The sequence below is a fragment of the Engystomops pustulosus genome, chromosome 2 (genome assembly GCF_040894005.1).
Source record: "Engystomops pustulosus chromosome 2, aEngPut4.maternal, whole genome shotgun sequence".
Lineage (NCBI taxonomy): Eukaryota > Metazoa > Chordata > Amphibia > Anura > Leptodactylidae > Engystomops > Engystomops pustulosus.
The window spans coordinates 192129374-192144099 of NC_092412.1; the positions used below are offsets into that span (position 1 = coordinate 192129374).

A 14726-nucleotide genomic window follows, 5' to 3' on the forward strand; every position below is an offset into this window, starting at 1 on the left:
TCTGAATACCTGAAATTTTGTAGAACTACTGTGATACAAGCCATTATTTACAAGCTCCTAGCCATCCACAATTAACTCTAATAGTGCCACAGTCCTGCACTTAAAAAAAGTCCACCTCTCTATACTGCTCACTGATCTGTCACCATCTTTCCTTACTGTACTCTATTTATCCGAATCCCTCTGAATGAATTCCTGATGGTCACTTACCCTCCATAAGGAATCCCAGTCATATTTCCATCTCCAGCACAGGAAAAGAAGGAAAGCTTTGCAATAGGCAGTAACAAAAAGCTTCTGAGGGAGTTAAATCTGCTACAGTAAGCTTAAATAAAGCAGAACACGTGGCCTCAGAGTTTACTGCCTGCATTCAAAGGCAGATGTTTCTGTGAAAACACTGGGCTACTTCGTTCCACACATTAATGCTTATGGCTAGTGCTAGTGAACTACATAAATCGTTTGCCTTAAAGGGGAAACATACCAAATCTGCAAGTCAGGGTTACTTTGACACATTTTACTACATATTCAGAAAAATATTATTTTTGCTGACCAGAGTTTTACAGCTACACACTTGAAGGGTTATGCTCTATACATGCTATACGTTATCTATATGATTAAATATAGTACAAAGTATGTACTGTTTATATATAAGATGTTATCATTCAAGTGCAATGACTTGATGGACAGTGATTTTTAAAACATTTAAAAATCACATTTTATTAAAAACTACTTCTGGATCATCATGTCTTAGAACAATGTTATTCTGCTTAGGGACTGACAACTGTACCATTCTCCTTGTCAAACGGATGTTCCGCTGTGTATGGATTGATTCCCAACTGGTTAGACCAAGAAGAAAAAGCTAATTTATTAATGGATTTCTTGGAGGAATAACAGAAGAACCACTTAATTAGACACATACAGAAGGCTGAACTATCTATATTCCTGAAAAAAACTTACTATCCCAAATTTAATAGGAATATTATATTATTGCTACAAGATGTATCGGAGGTCATTTGTCTTATCTCTGTTTGTTTTGCCAAGTTTTTTCCTGTCTTTTCTCCATCTGTTTCTTTGTTAATTTATCAATCTCACTTTTTCCTTGTGTTAAATGGAGTTTTTTCAGATCTCTTTTTGAGACATTTGTCTCAAGTCACTTCTTTTCCCATTTTTTATGTTTTCCTTAAGTCATTTGCAACATTTAGCACATCTGGAATAGAAGATAAATGTGTCTTGTTCACCAAAAACAAATGCCGGTGGACATTTCGAAATGTCCCCAAAAAGGCGCAAAAATTGCAATGTGTCAAAAAACAGGAAGAAAAATACAGATAAATGAACCCCTTTGTGTTGTTGTGTAGCGGCATGATTTTGAAGAATACATTTATATTCTGGGTTTGTAGCTGGACTTGGTGGACTGGGATGCATCTGTTAGAGATATAACAGCACAACCCTGCCTCTCTGCCATGACTATGTAAGTGCTTAGAAAGAACAAAGCAGGTGTGTATACAAATGGTATAAACTTTATTAAAAACAGTTAAAAACAGTGGCTCTCCTGACAAACCCTGACTCACGAATGATACACGCGGGGTCCTCTCTCCCACATCCCCGTACTGCCTACTACTAGGTAATATTCTATTTACTGTATTTTGCTTCCTTTTGGCATTCTTCACTGCTTTGGTATTTAGCCTCTACATACTTATACATCATGATTTTTTTTGCTGAAATTATCTTATTGGCTTTGGATGTTTGCACCATTGCAGTGTTATCTTTATATTTTCCTAATTATTTGATTACTGTGACCGGGGTTTATGTATGGGATGTTATGTAATTTTCAGTGGTCTGACACTGTTTTTAACTGTTTTTAATGCTGATTACATGTAATAAAGTTTATACCATTTGTATACATACCCGCATTGTTCTTTCTGAGTAGCTTATAATCTTATTTGGGGTGTGTTTAACCCAATTTTCCCTACACTGAGCTTTAGTTTGACTATGTTAGTGCTGTAGCAGACTACTTAAACAGAAGGGGGCAAAATTCAATATCTGGGTTATTTAGTAAAAAAGGTAATACATTTCCTTTAAGGTTATAATGTATTGCTTATACTGCAGAGCTGGGGTTTGATGCACTGTGTAAGATCATAAAATTAAATCTCATTAACATTTAACGTATGATTTGCTCAAATTATACTTAAGTAATGGTCACTTAACGTATACTTTACAGCCCTTAAACTTAAAGCACCATCCATTCATCCATTTACAAGTAAAGGTCAAGAGCCTCAGATTATATCCTGCAGGATGCTGTCTGTTATGTGGTATGCTATTTTTCTTACCATATTAGTGTTACTTGTAATTATGCAATATGTGATTATATGCAAGGTATTCCTTTTTAATGTATATCTGGTCCTAAATTAGCAGGTATTATTAATACAATCTTAGATATATGTTTGCACTTATTGGGTCTCATTTACTAAGGGACCGTCGGACGCATTTTTGTCAAGTTTCCCGACGATCTCCGTTTTGCGCCCAATTATTTTGGCACACGTGATTGGATTGTGGTGCATCGGCGCCGGCTTGCACACGACTGAAATCGGGAGGGGGGGCGGGACGTCGGACAACCCCACGGATTCAGACAAACCTCGGAATTTAAAAAAGGAATTGTGTTGCAGGATCAAGCACTCACATGCACCAGGAAGAAGCAGGTGAACTCCACCGCACCTCAGCGCCGAAGCGACGGATGCAGTAACTCGGGCGCACAATCTTAGTGAATCGCGGCAGACCTGAATCCTCGTCGGACAACACACCGCGAGATCGCGACAGGACTGGGTAAATTAATGTGCCCCATTGAGTGTCGTTCAGGGATTGTGGCCAAACACAGTTCCCTTAAAAAAGGGACCGTTACTTATACAATATTTGCCCATATGCAGTACTTTGCTTGCCACAAAGCCAAGAGCAAAAACTGGAGTCATCTTCGAATCATTCCAGGGACTGCATGCCAAATATAGTTGTATCCTATGAAAAAATCTTTTAAATTCCCTGGAATACTGCAATTTCATTGCACATCCAGTATAATTTTGTATTCCATTCACATTCAGAAAAGTTGTTTTTTTAGCTAAAGGAGAAATAGCAGCACTTTGTCATGTTTAATTCAGATTTGCTCCTCAATAGAAGGAAAGTGTGAAGTTTGCTGTTAGTAAAGTTAAAATTACATTAGCAAAAAAAGTAAGCTTACAGAAATTAATAGAAATGTGCATTTTTTTCATGTGGGTCAGACAGTCTACAATTTTTTTCCTACAATAATTTGTATGACTAATTTTCTGCGCTTGCATCAGACCGACTGACATTGTACAGACAGCTCAATAAATGTATTTGGGACTATATAGTGCTTCTTTGGTGGTAGCTGAAAACTTTGCTGCCTGGTTTCCCAAAGATTCCCCTGAGATCCCTACAATAAACTTATTATTTGGGTGACAAAAAGGGAAATTTATATAATGCCTTCCATGCCAGAAAAGGGTAAGCAAAGTATACAAAAATTTTGATGGCTTGTTGGTTCATGGTTTTGAAAAAAAAAGACTGGTTCAGGGCAGGGAACAAGGCATTGGCTGAATGGATTTACTAAAAACTTGCACAGGTCACACAGAGTATGCTCCAGAATTATTAGGAGGTTAGAACAATAAAGAGAATAATTCTTGTGCTATGGCACCTGTCAGGCACAAACACATGTTTATTTATCAATCCCGTTGAGCATGTATGAAACAAGGAATAAAGCTAGATAAGCTTTTCTGGAAACTGCAATCTATCCGTTCACTTCATTTCCTTAGTTACCATCAACTACATCTTCTTCACTTCACTTCTATGTCCTTCTTACTTATGGCTTGCTGACTGATGGTTTGTAAAAAGGGCAAAACAATTATGCCCCTCTTTATGTATTCCATTGTTTACTTGGGAATTTGTTCCTTCTGGAATATATACTGGTTTGGCTTTGATCCCACATTATGTCATTAGGCTTCCTGAAAGTCATGCTTGATGGTAAGCTGGCTGGCTTACGAGGTAGCAAAAGTGGTATGGTTTTTCTAATCCCATCCCGGAATTTGCATATTTCCCATAATTTACTGGCATTTATAACTGAAGTTTAATTTACTGTCCATTTGTATTATACTGTTTTCAATGGTTTCCCAGTGTTTTACTACATATCTTTGAAAAATGTGTTCTCTAATGTTTCACTATTGCCAATGTAAAAGTGAATTAAATCAATAGGTCCTTACTGCATTCAAGAGTCTTTAGTTGCTCACCAAATACTCTAACCACCTACTAATAAAATGTACTTATGCCCTCAGTAAGGAGGATTAATGTTTGACCATCTGTGGGCCTGACTGCTAGGAATGACAGCAATCATGTGAAAGGAGTACTAGTGCTCTTGCGTGACCAGTGCTCCATTCACTTCTGTGGGCAATAAATGCCATAGAAATGGAGTTGTTGAACATCCATGCTAATGCTTTTGTTGGATGGGCAGTCATGGACTCTTACATATCTCAGTTCTTCGGATCACTGGGGGTCTGAACAAGCAAGCACCCTTGTCAGACTTTGATGATATCCACCTATGAATCCAAATCATACATAGTAGGGGCTCGTACTGCATACTGCTCCTGCCCTGTTATTTTATAGATATGCACAAATTAAAAATTGTGGCAACTGTTAGAGAACCCCCCTCAAGTAGCAGATATTTTTATGCAAACAGATAAAAATGCACTTCTAATTCCATTATACATTTTGCATGTGATTGGTGAGTCAATTGTTACCCTTTGTGGCCATTCATTCATATGTGACCACTGAGGACAGTGATTGACACAGTCACCGTGGCACAATGCAATTGTTGTGACTACTTTTGGTCTAATGGGACCAGAAGCCCTAAAGGTTGTTCTCTACTTCTAGGGCAGAAAGCAGTACCTACAGATCTAAAATACAAACAAGGAAGGAAATGAACATCCTAATATTCAAATAAGAAGAAGACATTTGCTTTCTGTGTATGAAATGAAATTGAATAGATTTTCCTGGGCTAGAGAGCAAGTACCCAAACTTAAACCCAAAACCCACTTATTTAATGCAAAGTTCCAAGACAACAATTTAAGCAGTATAACTTGTTGCTCCCTGCTCTGTACAGTTGTCAAAGGCATCGGCGTCATGAGGTAACCAACACTCTTAAAAGAAGGAGGGGAAATATGGATTATCATTGTAGCTTCAAATTGCTCCAATGGTGCCCTTTCCTGTCCTTATCTTCACACTCCTCCTCTAAAATACTGCTGAGTCAAGCTATTCCTGTGCTGTCTGGGGCTGCAGTATGATGCCTCAAGACCTGTCTGGAGAACTTGTGTTGGAGTGATGTCCCTTGTACCCACAGAGAGGGCTCTAAGTGCCACCACTGGCACCTGTGCCAGAGATTTTCCACCACTGTCAGAGATGGTGGTTGTAGATCCTCTGAAAGTTTACCTTAAATTGATATTTAGTCGTATAAGACGTCATATTTATGTGATATATTATTGTCACAATAAGCACAGATAAGGAAATTGCTAAGAATTCCATATTAGAAGAGACATGTTAGAAATCAGGGTACATATAATTAAATTAGCAGATCACTGCATTGGAACTCATTTCTAATGCCACCGAGAAACATTTATTAAACTCTTTTTACTTCATTTTAATTAGTAAAAAATATAAACTGATTACATCTCCAGGAATAAATATTCCTCCTTATTAGATTGCTCTCAGTCATTTTCTGACGCAAGCTGTGTCATTTTAATAGAGTGTGAAATTTAAACATTGGAAACCCAATAATGAGGTGTATTCAGGCTCCAGGCAGTAGAATGCAGGGGGGGGGGGGCTCAAAGTTTAAAAATAAATCTCAAGAGAACTATTTAGCAAAATGTCACTTTCTCACAGTCGGTAACTAAACTTAAAGTTAATAAACTGTTAAAACAGTGAAAGGCAAAACCCTATAAAACTTGGTCTTATGAGCCATCAAGGTCAACTATTTCATAAGCTGTAATATGCTTCAGTGGTGCTTACATGCAATAACCATTGCTTATCTTTATCTGTATATGTCCAAACTTGGTGTGGAGACAAAACAAATGTACACATGAAATCACTGTCATCTGAATGGTTGCTCAACCAACAGTTATCGCCACCTCTTCTCCTGTAAACATGCTTGCACAGCCAAGTAGCGTAGCATGTGAGCACCAAATGTGAGCAGGAAATGTCACCTTTTAAGACTCATTTGGCAGTGACTACCCCAGAACATAAGGATCAAGCATTTGGATCCAGCTGTCTGATTACATTGTAGGAGTTATGAGAACCCCATATAGCAGATATAATGGATACAGGGTCTTTAAAACTTATTTACATGATGAAGAGGATGGGCTATTTACTATAACCAGATACACTTACTCATAGATCCAGGCAGCATGACTGTGGCAATCTTATATTTTATCCATGGCCTCCTTCCTTCTAAAATCAACAGATTCACAGGCTGTAAGACTGTCTCATCGTACCCCCTGCTCTCCCAGCACTTTCCTCTCCATCTGGTATAATCTCACTGCAGCATATATATTTCAGGACATAGTGGGAGGGAGAAATGTGCCTTGCACACAGTCTGTGACTCTACAGCACAGAGGAGCTCCGGGAACTGCTCAATAACTGTTCAGGCTCATAAGCATAATTTTAAAAGTTGATTTTAGAAGGAGGATTTGGATAACAAATATAAGAAAATTACCACAGTCATGGTGCCTGGATCTATAAGAAAGTGTCCCTGGTTTATCCATGCTTGATTTGATGGTAGATTTCCTTCAAGCCACTAATTTCATCAAGTCATGATCCACTAAACACTATGGGGCAGATTTATCAAGCAGTCTGAAAGTCAGAATATTTCTAGTTGCCCATGGAAAACAATCACAGCTCCCCTTTAAAATATTCATGAGCACTGGTACAATGAAAGCTGAGCTGTGATTGGTTGCCATGGGCAACTGGAAATATTCAGACTTTCAGACTGATTGATAAATATGCCCCTATATGTATGGAAATATTCAGGTACAACCGGAAAACATATTGTAGCACATGGAGACCATACCACTCCCTACCCAAGATCCACAAATGCTCACAGCTCTGTCTTTTACAGGATTCTTTCAGAGCCTATGGAAAATGGCTGATAATAGACTGCATAATGTATAATATGGTTTATTAAAGCTTTACAAATCATGTGGCTTTCATGTATGTATATATATATATATATATATATATATATATATATAACCAAAAATGCAGGTATGCCATGCACATTGTTACTGGCTTCTGTGCATATATGGATTGTAATATTTGGAGGATATTGTAGTAGCAGAGCTGTCCATATGGTCATATTCTTTAACCAGACGCATTACTGATAACACCAACAGCTGGTCGAGGCTTTGTGTGATCTAGTGTTTCCCTCTAGTGTTCACTATATCATTCATGCAGCTACTTCTATTATGTGACCTGAACAAATGATTAAAAAAAGGGACTTTACCTTATTAATTCTGTCTGTATCCATATTACCATATTTCATTTACACAGTCTTTGTACAGATACATATTTACACTATGAAGTGATTATTGTAAAGGTATTATACAGACCTATAGAATATATTATGTAAATGTGACAAGATTGGTTTCACTTTAGAATTAAATTTCAGGATAAAATAAGCCTGAAATAAAATACAGTGTTTTTACAAAACTGGAAAATAAGTATTGTGCCTATAGTTTGGTTTGATTTGGAAGTGTAAATCCAGATATTTTATTTTGTTCTGTGACAAGTGGATTTTAAAATGTTGAGATGTCATGGGAACAAGTGTTAGCAATAAAGCTTCATTAAAGACACCTTTTCTTAACTCTTACCGTTGAAAAATCACAGCCTTGGGCTGAAGTACAGTCAATTACCAGCATCAAGAGGTCTATCTCTAACTAGGAGTCATCTGTAAGGCAGGTGCTCTTAAAGGAAATCTAGCATTTGTTTTCATGCACTGTGAACCAAACATACCTTGAGAATGCTGCAGCTACACTGATGTAGGCGCATATCTTGTTTAATCCCTGTGCTGATTTGCTTTGCTGAAAAAACAATTATAAAATTATGATAATGAAGCTATGTTGCTTCTGTGCCTTGCTCAGCACTTTTCCTTTCACATTAGCTATACACTGCACCAGATGGATGAAGCAATCACTATTCTCCCTGCCAGGCAGATTAATCAATTGCTGCACCATACCCCAGCTGCTGTGTATGAGTGATCCAGCTCAGGTTGTTTAGTCCTGTCTTGGCTGTTCAGAAAGCTTGTGTATAATTTGTGTAATGTGTATCCAGTTTTCTCAATTTTATAATCTAATCAGCACAGGGATTAAACAAGATATGCTTCTGCTACAGCATTCTCAATGTATGTTTGGTTCATAGTGCATGAAATCAAATTGTAGATTTTCTTTAAGTAGGGGAATGCCTATATTTACAACTGAATAGGCATTGATGGCATGGCCTCATAGTAGTTCATCGATTAAGATTCCAAGATGCATAACAATATTAAAAAGAAAAAGTTGACAAATTTTGGCGCAATTCCCTCCTACCCCTGCCAGGTGTAGAAAATATCTTATAAATGTTTGCAACTTTTCTGGGACCTTTTTAATACTTTTGTTTAAAAAGTTGCAAATTATCTTAAGACCTTTACTTTTCAAAACTCACAGTTACCATGTATGATAACACAGGAGACACTAGTCTGACATAATAGAGGTGTGTCTACACTTAAAGAGTGTCTACCCCGTGATTTCAAGAATATCTTTATATTTTTCCTCCATCTATGCAGTTTATAAAACATTTCCATTTCAAGCAGTATGCTAATGAGATAGTTGGTGCACTTAAGTCAAGTCCTCAGCACAGTGAGCACTGCAATTCCAGCCTGGATCATTACCGCCCCTTGGTTAAGAAGGAGGAATCAGCTGTCTCATTAGCATATAGTTTATACTAGGAATATCTTAGAAATGGCTTAATGAAGAGAAATAATAAATGGATATTGATGGAGGAGGTTGACTCCCTTTAAATGGAATCAACCAGCACTACCACACAAAGCTGCAGAAAATGTCAGTTGGAGATTAACATCTTAATAAACATCAAATGTATAAACCAGAGAATCATTAGTAGTTTTATTGCAGAGAACATGGGGGTACATCTAAATCTTTCTGTGTTGGGGAGATCCATATTGATGATTCTGTTAAGTCTCTGTTAAGTTTAATATTCAAGACCCTCCACTGCTTTCTAGTTAGTCTTAGGGTTCATTTAGAAGCACACCCTGGACCAGCTCTGGCTGAACATAGGGCCAGGAGGAGGAGGGCTCAGCGCTTTTCACCCCTCCCCTGTCCATAGGCAGATGTCATGACCTATACTTTGCGGCTGCTGCGGTAGCATTCTTTTTAACCTATGTTTTTTTGTAGGTGGGGTCTTCTGAAGTTGTTTTCTGTACAGTTGTCAATCTCTTTCTATTGGTTATATTACTAGTTAATGTATATTGCATTTCCTGCTTCCTGAATATAAGTTAGATATCAGAACCCAAACATGTTTCTTAATGTTTCTTTAACCCTACCAAAACAGAGAACTACTTTGATTATTTCTCACAAGTACACTAATATTTGGAAACATTCTTCTCTATGGTTGCAATTTTTCCAATAAGACTAAATATTTTTTCTCCAGCAATATCAGCCATACTGTATTACTTGGTATTGTGTCTACAAGTAGTCAAGTTTCACTTACAAATATATTACAAAGAACAGGGCCCCTTTCAGAACCTTATTGTGTACTACCAGTAAGTCTTCAGAATTCACATAAATTCATAAATAACACTCACAGTATCTCCATTCCTTAGGATCAGTAATACGTGTCTGATCAATATGGCTCAATAAGAAAAAGGGTCCTGTGTCCACCTAAAGGACATGAGCATTATGCCATTTATAGGATTGTGAAAGATAGCCAAGCTCTTTATTTTACTTCTATTTGACAGTCCATTATGGATTAATGGAAAGAAAGACCAAATTAGTGACCATCACTCATTTGAACAAGGGTACATGAAACCCCTTTTGTGTGATCACTAAACCCCCCTCACATTATAGGCTTATTCCATTCAAGGGATAGAGGATATTTGTGGAATAACTACACATGGACATACATGGATCAACATTGTTGGCACCAATGTACTAGTTACATGTGATAATGGAAGACACCCCTAATTCAAGAACAAAGTACAAAAAATGTATTAAGGATACATAGAAACTTGGATTAAAGATGGAAACTGGGATTAAAACATGTATGTTGTGTGTTACATTTTCACAGCTTAATATCCCTGTCACCACCTTCACCCAATACTTTTGTGACTTAGCCATTGGAATCTGTTTTCATTTCTGCTCATGTTGCTGTCGCCATCATCACCCTTTTCTGTGAACTAATTGATAACTCATCCCATAAACTTTAACCAAAACTAAAAAAAGAGAATCCTGTTTAGTTCATATAAGCTGTAACACAGGCTTAGGTAAGGAGCAACCCATCCATACATGATGGCGAAGCAGTGGTGTCTACCACTAGAGTGCGGGAGCTGGAGCATCTAATAAAGATCCTGCAATTCCACCCACATGCCACATGTACCTGGTCTCATAGTAGGTCATTAAACTGAAGCACCACAAAAAGTATCTCCTATGTTGGATACGTTTGACCACTCCTTCATTTTAATAGTAGAGCTTTTCTCCCATGTGTATAACCTACCTAACTGCCTCAGGTATCTCCAGTGGCTTGTGTTTTAAAGAAAAATAGCTGAATTTAGTTCTCAGATGAACTTTTCTATTCAATCTATGCACAATGGATTTGTGACTGGTAAACAGAAAACTGTTTCAACCAAGCTGATGGTGACAGGGCTTTGGCATATCATTATTAAGTATTTATAACTCACTGGATAGTTGGAAAGGGCAACAGGTGGCATATCCACTGGGCTCAATTGTACAAAAAGATAAGGGCTGGCATACAGTCTTTTTCATGAAGTCAGCTTTGTGTGACATATTTAGGAACTATCTGACTCTTTTTTTTTTTATTACCCAGCTAGAGAAAACTTTTTTCTTATTTGTAGATGCTTTCATTTTACAGCCTAGTATTGTGAATGTTCTGCTTGTGTTATTTAGTGTTCTTGCTCATACCAATTTAATTTAAATCTTGACTGAAATAACATTTGCATGAGATTTATATGTTTCCTTTATGCTTGTATTTTCCGGGAAATAATATGCAAATTAGTCCACCTCAGCCAATGCAGAGACTTTAATCTAAAGAGCGCACACGTGTAGCTGTTAAATAGATGTTGCCCTTTATAATTTCTGAGCCTTTAAAGTAAAGGGGATTTGGTTATTATTAAAAAGACCCAGAAAGTTATCCAAAAATATTTAAGGGAAATAAAGTATGCAGATTAACTCATGCCAGTCTAACCAGAAAGAGAGAGCCATCTCATGTAGATTATACCCTTCCCTGCACTGATGAGCCACAAAACATAAAAATGGCTTTCCGCGGATTGGTCTATCTTACTTTTTGAGGAGTCTCTGTGGGGGCAGACATGCAAGCTTATTTACATGCCTTCTTTCCATAGAAAACTTAAACATAAGTATCTGTAAACCAACTATGACTGTCCTATGAGAACCAGTAATCCCCTGAACAACTCGGGGCAACATACTGATAACTTTCCATCAATTTATTCTGCATAAAGATTATGAGATCAATTAGGTATAGTAGCTTATACTGTGCCCAGCGCCGGTGAACATGTTGGTGCCATGTCAATAAAATATATATATAAGTATAATATAATATAATATAATATAAGTAAAATAAAAAAGTGACAAGAGCTCTTTGGTTTTTGCTTGCCCTCAGTTCAACCCTTTCAGATGATAAAGGGTAGACTGAGTGAACATTAATTAGTATAGCACTTAAAGGACTGGTTCAACTGAAATCCTCAAAGCATAAGGAGTTTGGCATCAACTGGGGAGCAAAACACATTATTGATTGGCGCCATCTATCAATGAGATATCCTCAGGCAAAATACTTTATCACTTTTATAAGTCACTTTCTGCTATGGTGTGTATTATGGACATTATCAATCATGAAAGCCAAATCTATCACTTGACAATAATACAAAACAGCTGGATCTGCCTGAGATCTGGAGAGATGAACTCAACCAGAAAAGGAGCATTGAAAGAAGGAGGATTGTAAAACATGAGCAGTGTGCTCTAATCTAGCAAGCTTCATTAGGAAGAGCTAAGCCTTGGTTTCTAGACTTCAATTTACTCCCAATTGTAACACATTGCACTGTGCTGGGTGTGACTTATCCAGCTTTATCTGATGAGTTATTATGATCAGCTATCATATTAGAGGTGAGCTATATTTTATTTTTTTAAAGTACCTAAAAACATGAGATTGAGAAGATGACATGAATTGTCAGCTTGACGGTAGATGGGACTATTAAATTCTGCAGCCTGAGTGATCTAAGTTAATGACAGTGATAAATGGGATGAAGACTATTATTTACTAGGTTACATAAACATAGCCTTGCCTTTCACTGGCTACTCCATCCCTCCTTCCTTGTAAATTGCTTAACATGCAAGAGGTGTGCAGAATCCTATTGCAGCTTGATAACAACCTGATACCTACTGCTCGGCCAATATTATAATTTCCATTTTAGTTCCACACTGTTGGAAAAGTGCTATATGTTTCCATGCTTTTATATAACTGCTGCTACATGACACTGTGCATACTGTAGAAGGTGTGTATAAATGTGTAAGCATTGCATTATCAGTTCTCAATAAGATGTAATGTGAATAGATCATTTATCCTATGAGATATTAAGAAAAACTGATCACATGTGCTGCTCCAAGATACTGTACATTGATATCTTATCCTCAATGAAAAGGAGCAGGTGCTGGAAAATGTTGGGGAGGGGGGAATATATTAATGAATGGAAGAGAACATTATGAATAGGAAATGGCATTGTGATTTCCTTTTTTATTAAGCTGTCTTGTATGGTCAGCTAGCCATTGCTACATTTAGTTGAAATGTATTCTTGCCTCAAGGGCTGCAAAGACTAAAGCTAAAATGAATCAGGCATGTGCACTGGCCATGGTGCTGAAATCTCCCAAGGCTGGAACATTCTGCTGAACTCTATTGATCGTTCAACACTTTATGGTGCATGTGGCTATTGCATTATTATATGCCACGATGGAACGACTTCAAATCATTTGTGGTGATATAAGAAGTTATTGAATGGTTGAGTTTGTCATAATGCACTAGCAATGCACCTCCAAAGAGTCGATTTCAGCTCAATTTTAACTACTCCCATCATCATCAGCATAGTCCATTAATAGCATACCTAAATCACAGTTGAGTCCTACCTACTGTGTAACTTTTATGCAAGGCATACATGACACATGCATTCTCTTTACCTGGCTCAGTTATGTGTAGCGTCTGATCCGTGGGTAACAGAAAAAAAAACTCTGTGCAAGTTCTCTGTTCCAAGTCAGCCACTTGCTTCCTGCAAAGATCTTTGATGATGTGTATTGCCTTGTGACACAAGTTTGCATCTTCTCCTGTTGCCGTATTCATTTCCCACACAGCATCCTTCTCTGCTCTGGCTTTTCTCTCTCTGTGTCTTTCCAAACCAACCAAAAGATTGTGGGGGGAAAAAAGATCAACAATTCATAATATCAAGAGAAGAAAACATCTATCTGTCAGGATTTATGTGGCTGCAACATCCACAGGGAATTTAGGTATTGAAGCATTCATTGGAGTTCACAGAGAGTCTGATTGTCTTATTGCCTGGGATCAGATATCTCATTTACTGCTGAGGCGGTTCCTAGACCAAGATCCTCCTACTACATTAAATTGTTTGATTCTCTAATGCTACATTTTTTTTTCCTGAAGCAGAAAGGCAAAGAAATGTTAACCTCTTAATAACTCAGATGTGTTTTACTGGCTTCAAGTGGACCAGCTGTATGGAGACAAAGGCTATAAATCTTTCAACAAGCTGCTTTCAATTGTTGGTTTCTGCTGGGCAGTTAGATAACAAGGCAGCGCAGTGAGAAAGAACACAAATATTATGCAATTACTGATACATTGTCTCATCTATTAGGCAGATACTAAGGAAGTCTACACACGGAAATGAAAGGAACCAGCAAAGATGCTTCAACTAATGAGTAGCCACACTGAAATGTCTCTTTGTTAATCATATAAATAGAATAATTTTATTCTCCATAAACTGTTTACAAATATAGCAATGGAGAAGTCATTGAAATATTAATAATGATAAAAAAACCTTTATTTATATATAGCCCATCATACTCCTCAGCCCTAATATGGAAATTAGATATGTGTGTTTGACTACTGCTGATACACTACAGATTGAAAAAAAAATCCCTACAGTGACTTCATTTAAAAAAAGCAAGTCATATACCCCCTCCCTTCACTTTAATAGTCCTATAGGGGTCACACCCCTGGGACTCCCCACCATGCTCCTATTTATACTCATTGCTTGCTATAGCTATACACTATGCTGTTTCGGAGGGATCTGATACAGGCACTTTAATTGAAAAACATAAAGTGAATGCATGTTATTCGCCAGAGGTTTCTTGTATGTAAGGTTGTCTAGCTTCTGCTAAATAGCA

At 37.4% G+C, this 14726-nt stretch overlaps 1 protein-coding gene across 2 annotated transcripts in view; it reads right to left on the bottom strand.

Annotated features, from left to right (window-relative positions):
* Positions 1-13995, bottom strand: part of SYT6 (synaptotagmin 6) — a 252417-nt gene extending 238422 nt beyond the window's left edge. The window contains exon 1 of one of the 2 annotated variants that reach the window (XM_072137651.1): positions 13509-13995. In XM_072137651.1, the coding sequence (XP_071993752.1) occupies positions 13509-13668 (160 nt within the window). In that variant the 5' untranslated portion in view covers positions 13669-13995. Of the gene's footprint in view, positions 1-207; positions 309-13508 lie in introns of those variants that run through there. The other variant, XM_072137652.1, reaches the window with a different exon arrangement.
* Positions 13996-14726: the final 731 nt, after the last annotated feature.